Consider the following 18,215-nt stretch of genomic DNA (forward strand, 5'->3'; position numbering starts at 1 on the left):
CTTCTCAGTGTCTTTATTCTCCAGTTTCCTTTGTTCTCCTGCCTGTGCTCTTGTCTCTCTCTCATACCACGTGACTTCCGGTACATCTCATACATATTCATTATCATGACAATTGCTACTTTCCGGAAGGTACAGAAGCCTGAAGTCCACCTCTAATAGGTTCAAAAAAACAGGGTTTTTTTTCCAACAACTGGAGGCTCTTTATCCTCTCTACTCTCCATACTGCTTAACTATAGTAATAAAACATTACAGCACAGTACAGCCCCATTAACCCACAATGTTATACTGACCTGTATAAATATACAGGTATTCAACAATTTGAACCTTCCCAACCTCACACTCATGACTTTTTTTATTTTTTGTGTGCCCATATGCCTGTCTAAGAGTCTTTTAAAAAATCACCACCACCACCAGCCCTGGCAATGCATTCAAGGCACCCACTAAACTTGCCTCTCAACACCTTAAACAGGTGACCTCTGCTATTTGCTACATTTGCTGTGAGAAAAAGATGCTGGCTGTCCAACCTATATAATCCCTCCCTTAATCTTGTAGATTTCTATTATATCCATCTTCGCTCCAAGCTTTGCTAGCCTTGCTTCATCAGCCACGTTCTCAAAATCCGGCTTAATCCTGGTAATTCTGCACCCTCTGCAAACCTTCCATATCCTTCCTGTAATGAAAGCATGGTAGACTCATCTCCACCTATCTACCTTTTCTTTAATTCACTTACTATGCAGAAATCCATCCAACGTTGTCCTAATTATATTTGCTGAGGTACCCTCCATTGCTTCAATGGACAGTGAATTCCATTGATTCACCACTTTCTGGGAAAAGCAGTTCCTCCTCATCTCCATCCTAAATCTATACTCTGAATCTTGAGGCCATGTCCCTAGTTATGGTTTCCCCCACCAATGGGAACAACTTGCCTATCTCTAACCTATGACTTTCATAATTTTATGTTTCTGTAAGATCCCCTCTCATTCTTCTAAATTCCAGCAAGTACAGTCCTTGACAACTCAATCTCTCCTCAAAGGCTAACTCCCTCATCTCTTCAATCAACTTGGTGAACCTCCTCTGCACTGCCTCCAAAGCCAGTACATCCTTCCTCAAATGTGAAACTGAAAACAGGAGACAATGCTGCACAGGGGGATTGAACCAAAGAGATGTTTATTTCCTTTTCCTTAAAGAGGTGACCTAATAGCAGTCCTTAAAACCATGAATAAATTAGAGATGTGGAGAAAATTATTCCAATTCAGGAGCTATAAAGTAGATCTAAGGGAGAGAAATTCCTTGGATCAGGATGTTGAATGTGCAAGGACATGAAATGCTTGAGACAAGAAATCAAATTCAAGGAAAAAAAAATTCAGCGTAAGAGAGAGTAAAAAAATGTGCTGAAAGGTTGAGATATGGTAAATAGACAGCGAGGATGCTTGCACACACCAGCAGCGAAGGGTGTTCAAAACACAGAAATGCAGGAGAAACTCAGCTGGTCTTGCAGCGTCTAGAGGAGGTAAAGATGTATTACTGTGTTTTGGGCCTGAGTCTTTCCTCAAGGTGTGAGTGAAAAAAGACAGGCATCTGAATAAAGGCAGACTTCTTCCAGCATTTCTATGTTTTGACTCCAATCACAGCATCAGCAGACTGGAGGGTTTCACTGGAAAGGGAGTTTCTCCACTCTACATCAGATTCATATCAATCAGTTCAGAATCTCTTTCAGCAGATATGTGTTGGAATGGAATCTGAATTGGAGAAATGAATCTAAAGAAAACTACTTAACATTCTATTGAACTTTATTCTATCGAATAAGTATACTGTGGGAAATATACTGACTGGTTGCATCACAGCTTGATGTGGAGACTTAAGTCACCAAGAATGCAAAAAGGAGGTAAACATAGCCAAGTCCATCATGAGCACTGACATGTCAGGCACTGCCTCAAGGAAGCAGCCAACACCAGAATGGACGCCCTTCTCCCAAGTCACACTTCTCACTACTACCTTCAGGCAGAAGGTAGAAAGGCCAAAAATCCAACGCTTCCGAGTTCAAGAATAATTGTTATCTAATAGCTATCAGGCTCTTAAACCATGCGACAGTAACCATAAAAAACCCCAATACCACCAAAAGATAGGAGTTAAACAAGAAAGTCTGCAGCTGCTGGGATTGAGTGCAATATGCAAATACGCAGGAGGAACTCAGCAGGTCGCACTGCATCCACCGGAAGTAAAGGTAACCAATGTTTGGAAACATTGGCTACCCTTTATGGTTGCTGCGTGACCTACTGAGTTACTCCAGCACCTTTATGTATTCCACCAAAAGATCTGTCTGCACTACTGAATGACATTTTTATTGCATTAACTGCAACTGTCTATTTATTCTTCTCTCCTTTGATATTTATTATCTATTTTTCAGTCTTGGCATATTGTTTACTATTGTAGTTGATGCATTTTATGTACCTGTTTGGCTGCTGCAATAAGCTCACATTGATATTTTGACATTAAAAGATGGTCATTATATTGACATAGAATTATCAATAAGCCTGATAAAGGAGTCTAACTTCACCATAAAGTTTCTGTAGTTGAACTTCATGTAACACAAAATAAATTGGTTGCAAGTGAACAGCTGAAGTAATGTCCCAATTCAATACAATTCCCCTTATTTTTCAGAGAGCATTGAATAAATAGTATAAATTGTAATGTATATACAGTAAAACCCCTGGTATCTAGCACCTATGTGGATGGGTAGATGCCAGATATGTGCATTTTCAGGTTGCTTGAGACTCACTCCTACAATGCTTAACTAATACACCTGCAGTAAGAATAAACAGTTTAAAAGACAAAAAAAATACAGTACTTACACTGAACAAACTTCACTTGCATGAATATATAAACCTTTATTTTCAGTCACGTTCTTTTTTAAAAATATTTTTATTGAGTTTGAAAAAAATGTACATATAAATCCAATACATAAGCTGGAACGTAAGAAAAGACAGATAATTTGTACGTTTCAAATAAAGCCTTTGTAGCGTTTACACGGGCGTACAGAAGAACGACAAGCACACCAAAGCCTTGAAGTCGAGACTGGTTTATTGCGTTGGCTGTCGTGTTTATATATGTCCCAGGCGCTGACATCAGGGCACTGCATCATCAGAATGCCGGCCTGGGATTGGCCAGTTTTCCTGCCGCAGTTCACCATCTTACTGCTGTGTGGGAGGTCACCTAGGACAACAGCTGGTGCCACCCCAAGGTCCAAGCAGTTGCTGCATTAATTGGCCATTTTGTGGGCCGATCTGCATCTCTATTCAGTGGCCACTAAATGACCTTACCCCCCCTCCCCCACAAAGAACCGGCGATTGGGCCTTTGTCCATTGACTTGGGCGGTCTGCCCCTATGTCACGGGAGGAGTGGAGACTGGTTGGTTACAGTCCAGATGTACCGGCTTCAGGTGGTTGACGGTAAGGGTCTCCTCCTCCTTACCACTGATGTTAAGGGCCAAAGTGGAATTGTTGCCCCTAATAACTCTATAGGGCCCCCTCATAGGGTCTTTGTAAGGGCGGCTGGTGTGTGCTCTTTTGTTCAAATACATACTGATAAGTCTTTATAGTCCCTGGGATGTTATGTTTTGGCCGGCCATGTGGTGGTTGTTGCGGACCAGGGACCCCAGTTTTCACCACAAATTCTCAAGGGTGGTTATGGGGTCTTCTGTGTGTTTGTCAGGGGCCAGGAACTCCCCCAGAATGATTAAGGGTGCACTGTAAACCATTACCCCAGCCAAGGTATTGAAGTCTTCCTTCAGCACAGTGCTAATCCCCAGCAGGACCCAAGAGAGTTCATCCACTCAGTTGGGACCCTTAAGGTCCCTTGAGGTGCCGGTGCCGGTGGAACTGCTCCACCAACCCATTGGCCTGAGGCTGCTACACCATGGTGTGGTGGAGCCATCCCCAGGAAGTTAGCCAGTTCTGCCCTGATCCCAAAAGTAAATTGTGCCCCCCTGCTGAGGTTAGATGCTCTGGGTCCCCGAATCTAGACACCCATATGTCGATGAGTGCGCTGGTGTAGGCTTCTGTGGTGGTATCAGCCAGCGGGGCCACCTCCTGGAGCGGTTAACTATGGTCAGCAGATATCTTGCTCCATGGGAACTGGTAGCACCCCTGCTTTATCAATATGTACATGGCTGAACCTGTGCCATGCTGGTTCAAAAGTCTGTGTGGGTGCCTTTGTGTGAGTCTGCACTTTTGAGGACTGGAAGTTCGTGCAAGTCTTGGCCCTCTGGCCTGCTTACGGAGGCTGTACCAGACAAAGCTGGGAACCACCATCTTGACTGTGGCTCATTTTGCCTGATGCACCAGGTTGCATATCCCATGCAGCCAGGATGATGTGGTGAGGGCTGCTGATAGAGATATTGCACAATAGTGTCAGGTTACCTGGGCTTATGGGAACATTTTCCACCCTGAGACTGGAGACGGCTGAACTATATGTGGGGATCTCAGGGTTCTGCTGCTGCACTTTGGCGAGCGCCACATAGTCGACCCCCGGGACAGGGTGTGGGCCAAATCGATCACGGGGCATGACAGACAGTGTCAGCTACCACACTGGTTTTCCCCGCGATGTGCTCCATGTCTGTGGTAAATTTGGACATGTAGGACAAGTGTCACTGCTGTTGGGCTGACCACGGGCCTGATAGCTTATGGAAAGCCAAAGTCAACAGCTTGATCATACATAGTACAAATTGTGTGCACCCTTCCCAATCAAACCCATTACATCAACATATTTTTTTTTAAAAAAAGGAAAAAGAACTTTAAATTATGGCAATACTCCATGAATGGGCCCTACATCTTATAAAAATTCACCTTTACATATTTAACATTATGTCTGATTTTTTTTCTAAACTTAAGAAGGACATGGCCTCCTGTAACCATTAAGTATGAGTAGGTGGAGTGCTGTCTTTCCATTTCATCAAAATTGCTTGTCTAGCTAACAATGAGGTAAAAGCTAAAATTCCCTTCTGAGATTGTCAATACTATCTCCTCTCCTGGAGAAAAAAAACAAATAAAGCAATTAAGGGGCATGCTTCTAATTTGACCCTAAAAATAACTGATGAAGTGACAATCATATTCTTCAGGTTCCTTCCCCTCCACGGAACCATGCAAAAGACAAACAATAATATTTTGGATAATTAACACCCCCCACTTTCCACCAGTTTACAGATAAAGCCTCCAACTGAGGCGACTCATACTAAGCAGGGATAAGGAGACACTTTAAGAGAGTCACCACAAATGACGAGCAGCATCAACCATCTCTTTATTCTGTGCGATTCTATTACTAGTTCACGCAGCTTTATTCAAACAGCTGCTACAATCAAAGCATGACCAAAGCACTCCACAGACTGAATATTTGTTCCCATTTTCTCAAAAGATTTATGTGTTGCTTTTGCAATTTTAAACTTGCAGATTTTTAACCTATTTTATTGGAACAACAGAACATTACATAGCAGAAACAGGCTCCTTCAGCCCTTCTAGTCTGTGCCAAACCATTTTTCTGCTTGTCCCACTGACCTGCATCCAGTCCATAGCCCCACATATCCCTCCCATCCGTGTACCTGTCCAAATTCTTCTTAAATGTTAAAATTAAGTCTCCATTCACCACTTCAGCTGGTAGCTCATTCCACACTCCCACCACTCTCTGTCTATTCCCCTTTTCAACCTTAACCTATGTTCTCTGGTTTGTATCTCACCTACTCTCAGTGGAGTTCAAATCCAGGCAACATCCTAGTATATCTTCTCTGCATTCTTTCTATCTTACTGATATCTTCACAAATATCTACTCCAAATTTGGCCTCACCACTGTCTTATACTTTAACATAGCATCCCAACTCCTGTACTCAATAGTTGGATTTATGAAAGCCAATATGCCAAAAGCCTTCTTTATAATCCTACCTGTGATGCCACTTTCAGGGAATATGTATCTGTATTTCCAGACCCTCTGTTTTATGGCACTCCTCAGTGCCCTACCATTTTAAGATGTATATCTTGGTTTATCCTTCCAAAATGCAACACCACACACCTGTCTGCATTAAATTCCATTTGTCTTTTTTTAGCCCATTTTTTAAGCTGGTCCAGATTCCTCTGTAAGCTTTGAAAACTATATTTTAAAAAATTTATTTTGAGCATTTTATAGATGTAATTTTCAATGGTTTAGTGATAAGACACTGTCAGTTTTCATTTGCACCCATTGGTTCGCAGTTTGTGTACATAAAGAGTTGATGTATTATGCATTGTAATATTTGGTCTCTATATCCTAGGTACAGATGTTGATGTAAAAACTGTGCTATACAATGGATGTTAGAATAGTTCTTGAGTGTGGCAATGCATGATACTTAAATGCATATTATCGGAATTGAAGCAATTGGTAACCTCAAACAATCGGGGTGGGGGTGTCAAGGAAAATAAATAAATAAATGTTTGGAATGGATAAGAATAAATAAAAATTTTAAATTGTAGAAGTAACAGGCAATGAAACACCAAAACATACAGTAATTGTTAATTTTTCCAATTATAAAATAATTCTAAGAATGGGCCCCACAATTTCATAAATTGAAACTTTCTACCTTTAATATTGTATCTAATTTTCTCTCAACTTATATAAGACATTACATCATGTAACCACTGTGTATGAGTAGGGGATAAAGCATCTTTCCATTTCAATAAAATTACTTGTCTATCAACGTGGTAAAAGCTAAAAAACCTTTTCCTGAGATGCCGATATGTTTATCTAAATCACGAGAAAAACCAAACACAGAAATTAACGGCCAAGGTTCCAAATTGATCTTAAGAATTGTTGATAAAAGTTTGGAAAATGTCTTTCCAGAATCTCTGTAAATTTGGACACTCCCAAAACATATGAATCAGGGAAGCTTCAAAAATTTTGCGTTTCTCACATAATGGATCAATATTTGCATAAAAATGACCTTCATTCCAGTGGTTCATTGCCTGTTCTCCAGAGGCCAGCATAATGGAACCACATTTTTTTTATTATTAATTTTTAGGGTCACCTTGATTAGAGGGAGGGGGTAAATTAGATTTAGTTTTTTGGTTTTATTCTTTTATTTCCCTTTATTTTATACAAGTTATTTCCGCAAACGGGTTTAACATGTTACGTGGATCATTTCAATTTAATTTTTTTGAGGAATGATATTCAATTATTGATAGTTTTATCTGTTTTTTTATTGGCATTTTTGTGGATACTTGTATACAAATGAATTATTATGTAATTGTCAATTCTGTATTTATGCTTGCATGTTAAACTCAATAAATATATTTTAAAAAGAAAGAAAATTGTGAAAGTAAATGTTCTCTGAAGTAACATATTAACCTTTGGTGAAGATGGGAGCAAACATAAAGCATCAGAGTTCCTTGATCGTGTTTTACTTGCAACAGTGTTTGAATAAAGTTGTCTTTGAATAAAATGGTATCACCTAGGATGAAGAGATGGTTGATGCCTTTCACTGTTGGGGTGACTCTCTTGAAGTGTCTCCTTATTCCTGATTAGTAAGTCTTTATCTTTATTTGTACATTATAAAGTATATTAGTAAGGCTTTATCTGTAAACATGGTGGAGGGGTGAATAACGGTCTGGTATGGGGACACCAATACCTCTGAGCGTAATGCTCTGCAAAAGGTAGTGAGCACAGCCTAGAACATCACAGACAAAACCCTCCCACCATCGAGAACATCCTCAGGGAATGCCACTGTCAGAGGACAGCAGCAACATAAAGGATCCACATCGCCCAACACATGCTCTGTTCTCGCTGCTACTATCAGGAAAGAGGCATAGGTGCCACAAGACTTGCACCACCAGGTTCAGGAACAGCTGTTACCCCTCCACCATCAGACTCTTCAACAACAAACTTAATCAGAGACTCATTTAAGGATCCTTTCTTTTGCACTTTATTGATTTTTTTTTTCTCTGTATTGTACAGTGAATTTTTTACATTTTCTATTTGTTTACATGTGTACATTGAGTACAGTTTTTTTTTTGCACTACCAATAAGTGGTAATTCTGTCTCGCCTGCAGGAAAAAGAATCTCAGGGTTGTATTTGATGTCATGGATGTGCTCTGACAATAAATCAGAAATCTAATTATGATGTTATTGTTCGTCTTTCGGGCAGCTCCGTGGAGGGGCAAGAGCCTGCAGATGCAGCAACAGTTAAAGGTTTTCAAAGAATGTGACTGAAAATAAGGTTAAGTGCTTTAAGGTTCATATATTCATACAAGTGAAGTTTGTTCAGTGTAAGTCCAGTATAGTATTTTTGTCTTTTAAACTATTTATTCTTAATGCAAGTGTATTCATTTGGCATTGTAAGAGTGAGTCTCAAGCAACCAGATAACTCTCTAACAATCCCCATAAGTGCCTAATACAAGAGATTTTATATACTGTATATCATTGCTAATTTATTTTTCTGTCAATATCAATGACATGGAATGCCAGGAAGCTTGGCTGGTCCATTTTTTTTTGCCACCATGACCTTGTTTTGTATTTCAAGTTCATGTTTATTGTCACATGTACCAAGATGCAGGGAGAAAGTTTGTTTTGCAAGCAATCCATCTGGACTTACTAACAGCAAGTTAAACACAGTACAGACAAGCAGTTCATGCAGAGCAAAGATGACAAGGTTGTACTTGTGAGGTTCATTCAAGAGTCTGATAACAGAGAGAAAGAAACTGCCTTTGAAGTTGGTGGCATGCTTGTAAATCATCTTCCGGATGGGAGAAGGGTGAAGAAAATGTGGTGAGTGAGAGGAGGCTTTTAACGTGTTGGTTGCTTTTCCAAGGCTGTGGAAAGTATAGATGGAGTCAGTTGATTTGGTAGGGGGGGGGGGAGGGGGGGCGGAGAGATGGAGATTTGTCTGATGATTAAAGCTGCATTCATAACTTTGCAGAATAGTGCATGCACATTATTAAACAATGCTAGCTGCTTCAATAACCAAAACTCCACGGGTGCTTAATTAAGTTTATTTCTGGATTGTTTCAGGAACATCAAGCATTTTATTGTACTAGTAAATAGTTACACTTGACTAAACATTGCACATTGATATAAATTTAAATTCTTGATCTCATTCCTTTCCTGGAGCAATGCATGTTGACAGACCTAACCAAGAGAGACACATGAGTACAGTTCTTGCAAAAAGGATCCCAGTGAATAAATTCTTTCTGGGTCAACATAGCGAAGGGTTTTGGTGATGAACAAGAATTAAACCACCACCCACCACCAAACTTCTCTGCACAGTTAGCTGCATCCCCATCCCTATCCCTATCCCTTGAACTGAAAGAGAAATTATCAACCAAATTTTTTGGAGTACTCAATGCATCCCCGCCATTACCACTAAATGCACCAAGATATAGCTTGTAATCTTCATCAACTGAACCTATCCGAAATATGTCATACTCTGCATGCCTCAAATATTTTTTTCCATTCATCTCCTCCTCCATAAGTACTCTTCCTTTATACCACATTTGATTAGTTATGAAGTGCATATACTGGTTGCCAATATAATGGTCACCCTGAATGTTCCCAAACCCATACTTGTAACTGGTCCAAGTTTCATTCCATGTCATTTCACTATTTTTGGAGTTCCGCTGCAACACAGTCCATCCACCACAATCGTACTTCATGACACAGTTCACCACAAGCAAGGGAGCTGTTTGTACTGGTTCAGGCTGGATGACATAGAGACCATCATCAGAAAATCCTTGCTTTAAGAGTTCATTGCAGTCTTTTGCGTACCTTGCTGTAAAATAAAGTATTTAATTTATTTTTACTGTGTAATTTAATATATATATTTGGATTAAAAGTCATGCACATTTTTAACAAATGTTTCAATATATTTACAAATCATTTGAAAACCGGGCTCTGGTTATGAATAACCAATGCAACCGAAGATGACATTTAATTGTTAAAAATATGTTTTTACCTCAGTTTTATTTGTGATGTTCTTATATGTTTTAACATTAAACAGTTTAATTTGGGGGAATAAGTTACAAGTCATTTTATTTAACTATTACAAAAACCATCTTGTGTCACTCAAAATAACATATTATTCTAATCAGATATCAAAATAACTATAATGATTGCCCTGCAGTTATGGTAGAATACTGTAAGCTGCCATTTCCCTTTCAGCCCAAGATCCAATTGTGGTTCAGGTACACCACCACAGGTCAGCCAAATATGATCACTGTCACTCTGAGTTAGAGATTATTGTTGATTTAGAGGACTAGGTGTTACGATCCCTGATGTTTCAGTATTGGTTAGATTGATCCTCTCTCATCGAGATAGTTTGGTCAGTTACCTCAATTACAATAATGGAGGATGACCACAAGGGAATATTATCCGGTATTGGACACATCTTCATTTGTACTCGCAAGATTCATTGGTGTTTCAGCCTTTTAAAAACAACACCCTCTGCCAAAGGAGGCCCACCACAAGCTGATCAGACCTGAGTGTGTCCCATATCTATTTCTCCTGGTGGTCATTTGGAGCCCAGATAGGATCCCTCCTTTTCAGCCACAGCCAGTGACTGCTCATTTCAGCCGAATCAGAGAGAGATTCAATTAATTGCCTTTCTGAGGGCTTGCCCTGTGATTCCTACTTCCCTGAGAAGCTTGGTCATAGAATTGGCAACCAATCCTCTACAACCCTCACTTTCCAGCCTCGCTCTTCATTTTATGTGGCATGATTAGTATAATCTAGTTTCTTCTGTTCTTGTGCCTCATCCAAGGTGAAGTTAGAATTAAGCTCCAATGATCAACAAGGTTGATGGATTAGTTAACTTCTAATTTGAGTGCTTCATTCTCAGAGTTGAGTTTCGATGAAACTTGAGTAAAGAGATAATATCCCACCAAAAAAAATGTATAATAATCTGGTGCTATTCCAATTGTCTCGCTTAAGCAGTAGTTTCATTTTTTTGCTATCTTTTTAGAAGGCCTTTTCGCAAAAAGCATTTATTCCACTTCCAAAGGAGATAGGTAATGACTCTAAACTGAAATGTTGCGTGAAACGCTGTGGACCATCCCTCAGTTTCTACGGAAAAGGGCCAGATTTCTCTTTGATTTGAATGTGTTTCCATTCACCCTGTTTAGAATATGCTGGCTCTCAGAGCAACCCTCCTGGTCCCATTTCCCCATTTGCCATGGTGATACACAACCCAACCAACCAATTTTCCCCTGCAACCGTGTCTGCCTGTCCCGCATCGGACTTGTCAGCCACAAACGAGCCTGCAGCTGACGTGGACATTACCCCTCCATAAATCTTTGTCCGCGAAGCCAAGCCAAAGAGAAGACACAAGATAGGAATATTCATTGACAGCACGTGCAAGCATCTTTTCATCAAAATAAATTAGGAGAGACCATAAATTTTATTCACGTCGAAATGTTGAGCAAAATGTGATTGAAATGGTTTACCTTTTTTCAAAAGTAGATCCCTCAAATTTATGATTTCCTTTACTTTGTCTGGAGGTACCATTGCAGCATTATCCACTCGAAGTTTCAAACCACTGTAGATCAGATATTTTGATCTTTCATTATCCTCACTTTGAACAGACAGTGTTGTAACTGCGAAAACCAGCAACTGTATTTGGAATTTCATGATTGAGATCCTGCAAAAGGATAAAGCACATTAATTAATCTTATAAATTACATTTTAAAATTGCCATTAAAATCTCAAAACTTACCAAGAGTCTTGCTGTGAGAAGATTACACAGCATATAAATTAGATGGTTTACTGTTTGCTTTTATACAGGGAATGTGAACTTAATGGTCACGACTATTAAACATTAACTCTGTTTATAATGCAAATATTGAGAATATTTTGTAAATGCCTCAACAGCTGGACCATGTAGTAGGGTCTATTAAATGTTATCTTTCATCTGTAGGTAAATCTTCATTTCTGGCAAACCATTCATCTCAAAAACATGCCTATGTCACAGAAGTAATAAAACAATACAAATGTAATGATTTTAGCTATTATGTTGAATCATTTTCCCTGAATAGATCTCCCCATCCAGAATTGCTTAACCTCAGGTTTATCCATTACCTTTCACATTTATGATCTTGTTTATTTTCTCTGGAGCATTTACCTATTACCTGTGCCGATGCAATAAGGTGCTATATTGTAGCACTTAATTCTTGTGATAGCTAATCTTAAACAAAGTTATAATGTAATCATTTACAATCTTTAAGAGAAACAAAATATTCAAAATATCACATATTAAAATCCAAGCATACAAATGAGTGAGTGAGATATTTTCAATCATAGAATTGTGGAACCCCACAACACAGAAACGAGACATCAAAGCCCACCTTCATATGGAATGTGTGAGGTTTCTGCTATAATCCCATTTGCCAACATTAGTCCTGTATCTTGTTACTCCTTTCCTATCCAAATTCAGGCTTAAATGTCTTTTAAAAGACATAATAGTGTCTGTGTCCACCACCTCCTCTGGCAGCTCATTCCAAATATTTATCACCCCATGTGAAAAACTTACCCCTCAGATCTCCTGTAAACTTCTCCCTCTTAAACCTGTTCCCTCCAGTTTTAGACTTCCTGTGAAAAAAGGTAATATCTTTCCTCTCTTAATTTAAACCTCAATGAAGGTCACTCTTCAGCTCTCCTCATTCCAATGAGAATAAACCAAACGAATCTTCTCTCTCCTTGTAGCTACAGCTCTGTAGCATTTCAGTGCATTTTATGCAGGGAAAGGTTAAACAAGATAGGACTTTATTCCTTGGAGTGCAAAAGACTGAAGAGAGATTTGATAAAGGTATACAAAATTATGATGGGTATTGAGAGAGTAAATGCTAGCAGATATTTTCTACTGAGGGTAGGTGAAATAAAACTAGAGGACATGGATTAAGGGTGAGGGGGGTGGGGGAAGCTTTAAGAGAATATTGGAGGGAATGTGGAATGAACTGTACTTACACCAAGTATTGGTTAGACTGCGTATTGTTGCCACACTCAAAAATGAATATGAAATCAATAGAGAATATTGATGTATTCTGAATCAGAGCCACCTGAGTGAGAAACAGCTCATACAAACCCTCTGAGAATCTATTTAACAATATGTATTTATTTTTATATATGTATATACAAACTGCATATGTATCATTTGCCTGTATGTTTGCATGTTTTTGCACTGAGGACCATAAAACATGGTTTTGTCAGGTTGTACTTGTATACACAGATGATAATAAACTTAAACTTGAAGTCGAGATTCACCAGGATATTCACCTGATCTTTTCATTGTCTATAGGAGACAAAGATATTTTGCCAACGTTTTGGGCCTAAGCCCTTCTTCAAGGAATAAGCCAGAAGTAGGAAATCTCAGAAAGTCTCAGAATTCAGATAATGATGACTGGGGGAGGAATACAGACCAATAAAAAATGTTAATTTGATAATTGGAGGGTTTTAACGAAAGCCAGAGGAGTTCATAATAATGCCATCAGTCTAGCAATTCATAAGACCATGGACAAGTCCTCTATATCGGAGAGACTGAACACAGACTGGGAGATCGGTTTGTTGAGCACCTCGGCTCTGTCCGCCGTAATAGCATGGATTTCCCAATTCTTCATCACATTGCCTTGCTGACCTGTCTGTCCATTGTCTTATGCACTTTCAGACTGAGACCACCCGCAAATTGGAGGAATAACACCTCATCTTCCAACCGAATGGCATTAATATCAACTTCTCTGGTTTTTCATTAAACCCCTCCCCCTCCCCCTCCCCTTTTTCCCCATCACCTTTCCCTATCTCTGTCTCTCCATTCTGTCTCCTTTCACACAAACATGATAAATTCTTACCTCGTCCATTATCATATACAATTAACATCTTTTGTTGGTCTGGATTCCTCCCCCAGCCAGTATTGTCTAAATTCTGAGACTTTCTGAGATTTCCTGCTTCTGGCTTATTCTGCTTATTCCTTGAAGGGTTCAGGCCTGAAATGGCAGCAGTATATCTTTGTCTCCTATAGACACTGAAAAGACCAGCCGAGTTCCTTAGCATTTCGTTGTTTTTACTACAATCATAGCATCCGCAGGCTTTCGTGCTTCACTAACCTTTCCCTGTAACTTAGTTCCTGAAGTCCTGGCAACAATCTAGTAAATCTCTGCATTTTTTTCTATCTTATTGATATCTTTCCTGTAGTTAGGTGACCAAGACTGCACACAATGCTCCAAATTTGGCCTCACAAATGTCTTATACAACTTTACCATAACCTCCCAACTCCTATTTTCAATACTTTGATTTATGAAGGCTAGTATGCTAAAAGCTCTCTTTACAACCTTATCTACCTGTGATGCCATTTTCAGGCAATTAGATATCAGTATTCCCAGATCCCTCTTCTGGAAAGACATTTGAAAGACAGGGAAAAATATTGAATTGTTTATTATCATGTGTATGGAGATAGAGAAAAACTTTGTTTTGTGTGTTATCAAGGCAAGTCAATCTCTGCATCATATAGCAGTAGTGCAAGAATAAAACCATAGTGTTACAATAAAATACTATTTATTGCACAAAAGTGTTGGACAAACACAGATGGTCATGTGACATTCTTCATAGCAAAGTAATAAAATTAATGTCTTGGGCCTGAGCACTTTCGGTCCGAATCATTGGTTCTATTTAATTTTCTTTTCATTTTTAAAAATTTTATAACCATGGATTCAGACCCTTTCAGCCGATGAGCCTGTGCTGTCCAATTACACCCAATTGAACTACAACCCCTGGTACAATTTGAACAGTGGGAGGAAACCCACACAGACATGAGGAGAATGTACCAACTTCTCACAGACAGCATCTGATTTGAACCCAGGTCACTGGCACTATAACACTACCCGTCACTTATATTGTTGGGCCAACCTATGTAGACGTACTCCACAGCAATCTAATATTTTCCTACCTCACACCCATAACCCTTTATTTTTCTTACATCCATGTGCCTATTTAAGAGTCCCTGTTGTACTAGTCTCCACCATTACTCTCTGAGTAAAAGACTTACCTCTGACATCTGCCTTAAACTTTCCTCCAATCACCTTAAACTGACATCTGGTATTTGTTATTGTTGCTACAGGGAAAAGGTCCTTTTGATACAAAGTATAAGACCCTGAAGACGAGCACTCATTTCAGTAACAGGCTCTTCTGGCTCATGGGTCTTTTGCATGTCCTTATTTACTACATCACCCAAAATTTATTCATTGGCACTCTCGGTTTTTGCATCAAAAGCATTATTAAGTTAGTTAACCAGAATTTATTTTTGACATATTAGCTGGATAAGACTTTAGATTTTTTTTAAATTAGTGGTGTTTGCAGTAAGATACAGTGAAAAGGTTTCTTTTGCGTTCCATTCAAAGTTGCCATGCTCTACACCATTTTACAAATAGGAGGGAAAGAAAAGATGGAAAGGCTTGTATTTATCTTATGCTTTTCACCTGCTAATATCCCACAGTACTTCGCTATCAACTAAGTACCTTTGAAATATTGACGTAAAGTGGGAAAATGTGTTCATAATTATTGTTCCTTCTATGTGTCATTCAAAAACCTGATAGGTGGAGCTCATGGCTGAGAAGCTCATGGGTGTGCTTTGCAGATTTCAAATGTATATCTCAAATAAAAGATTTTAAAGCAATGTATGATAAAAAAAACAAAGATTAAAGACATAAGCGTGTAGTATTTTGATGATTAACTTAAAAGAATTGTGGTAGCATCATCAGGTCCCCGTATGTTGCGTGTTCAAATATGAAACAGTTTGATTATTTATCATATGCCTAAAGCAATTGCTGTTTACAGTCCAATTAAACATTTGGTGAATGCTGCTCCTTTAATAGTTATTTATCAATTATTGTCTTTCACTGTCATTACTTTCTTACAAATATTTGGCCACATCACCTGCCTCCTGTGCAATTCAGTCCTTGTCATGAAAGCACTGCCTTTGGAACATTTCCATAAAATGAAATAATGACCAGGTGTTTATTATATCCATCCGTTTTGATCCCTTGTCTACGTCTGCGTAAGTGAAGATAAAAGTTTGCTGTACTATGTAAGTGGCTGGTTGTGAACATTGAAACAAAACAAATCTTTGTTTCCTGGAAATAAGGATACCAAATTTGTGTTCTTGGGTACTCTATAAATATTGATTCATAATTTATGAGTTTGGCTCATAGGAATATGTATGGGTAGTGCCATTATGCATTGCCTTTGCAAGATGAAGATGGCACTGAGACTAAAATCCATCTCAGAGTTCTACGTCTGGCTGTAAGAATGCAGTGGGTGAAGAGCAGTGGGGTGGTTGAAACAAGGATGTCGTCAGCTCAACAAGCACCCATGAAGTTGGTGGAATGGATGGCTTGATTATGAAATGTTTTCTAAAGCTGTCCGCACAAGATCCAATGATGCTTTCAAGGGAAGAACATTGTCAGAGATGATAAAACAAAGCTCTCCACTTCAGGATAATGAATCTCTAAATAAGACCATAAAAAAGTGAGCAGAAATAGGCTATTCAGCAGATCAAGTCTGCCCTGCCATTCAATCATGAGCTGATCCATTTTCCCCACTCAGACCCACTGTCCAGCCTTCTCCCCATAACCTTTGATGCCTTGCTAAACAAGAACCTATCAATCTCTGCCTTAAATTCATCCAATGACCTGGCCACCACAACTGCCTGTGGCAATAAATTCCACAGATTTACCACCTTCCTACGCATTTTTGTTCTAAATGGACGCTCTTCGGTCCTGAAGTTGTGCCCTCTTGTCCTAGACTCTCCCACCTTGGGAAACAAGTTTCTATATCTATTCTTTCCATTCTTTTAGCATTCAAAATGTTTTATTGAGATCTCCCCTCATTCTCTTAAATTCCAACTAATACGGCCCAAGACCTTTCAAAAACTCCTTGTAAGATAAACCTTTCATTTTCAGAATCATCCTTGTGAACCTCCACTGAACCCTCTTCAACGTCATACATCCTTTCTTAAATGAGGAGTCCAAAACTGCTCAATACTCCGCGAGGTATCACCAGTGCCTTATAAAGCCTTATATTCCTCTTAAAATTAATGTCAGCATTGCATTTGCCGCCTTCACCACCGTCTCAACATGCAAGTTTATCTTCAGGTTATCCTGCTTAAAGATTTCCAGGTCCCTTTGCATCTGGGTATTTTCAATTTTCTTTTTATTTTAAAAATAGTATGCTCATTTATTTTTTTCTTTACCAAAGTGTATGACGGTACACTTCGTATCATTATATTTCATCTTCCTGATTTACATTTAACAGAATAGACAAAGTAATGCTGATAGGTGTTATCATCAAGGAAGAAATACAACATATCAGGACAGAAATTGTTCCACTGAGCAGTTGCAACATGGATTCAGGGAGGGCAGGTCCTGTTTGACAAGCTTTCTAGTGTTCTTTGAGGATAATAACCTGCAGAGTGGATAGAGGGGAACAGTCAGATCTAGTATACTTGGTTATTTCCAGATGGGATTTGATAAGAAGTCACATAAATGATATATTCTTAAACTAAAAATGCATGGAGTTGGGGCAATTTTTTAGAATGGATCGAGGATTAGTTAACCAATAGAATGCAGACAGTTGAGATAAATGGGTGTTTCTCTAGTTGGAAATCAGTGGTGAGCAGAATGTCGCAGGGGCTGGTGCTAGATCAACCTCTGTTCACAATGTACATTAATGCTTTGGAAGAGGAGGAAGAACATACTTTATCTAAGTTTGTTGATGACAGTAAATTGAGTGGAAAAGCAAATTGGGCATACGTGCAAAGACTGCAGTGAGATGTAGACAGTTTAAGTGAACGGGCAAATAGAATGTTGCTCTAACCACTTCACTAACCGAGTCCATCCATCCTCCAAAACTGATCCTCTGTCATTTGAATTTCATAGCCCTAACATGGTCATTTAGAAACACACCAGCTATTCTCCTTTATTTCTTTGGGAACCTGAACAATCTGCACTCTCTCTAAAACTATTATCTGCCAATTAACATGCTAATTAGAGCAGGCACAGATTCAGATTTGTACAATTGCCAAAACATCCAACATGTTATTTACATACAGATTTTTTACTCAGGGAAGATTATGTCAACATATCACTCATATCAATGATACATTCCAGCCAGAAAAAGCCAATCATTTGTTAGCCATTAACCAATAGAGTCATAGCATGGAAACAGGC

General features: G+C 39.0%; 1 protein-coding gene across 1 annotated transcript; it reads right to left on the minus strand.

The window, feature by feature from the left end:
* Nucleotides 1–9,082: 9,082 nt before the first annotated feature.
* LOC138762458 (fibrinogen-like protein 1-like protein) lies at nucleotides 9,083–16,995 on the minus strand. The gene is made up of 3 exons (XM_069936216.1): nucleotides 16,937–16,995; nucleotides 11,451–11,644; nucleotides 9,083–9,781 (listed from the first exon to the last, which is right to left on the minus strand). Exons 1-3 carry the CDS (start codon nucleotides 16,993–16,995, stop codon nucleotides 9,093–9,095), a joined length of 942 nt encoding a protein of 313 aa, XP_069792317.1. The 3' UTR covers nucleotides 9,083–9,092.
* Nucleotides 16,996–18,215: the final 1,220 nt, after the last annotated feature.

This window comes from Narcine bancroftii, chromosome 4, assembly GCF_036971445.1.
Source record: "Narcine bancroftii isolate sNarBan1 chromosome 4, sNarBan1.hap1, whole genome shotgun sequence".
Taxonomy (NCBI): Eukaryota; Metazoa; Chordata; class Chondrichthyes; order Torpediniformes; family Narcinidae; genus Narcine; species Narcine bancroftii.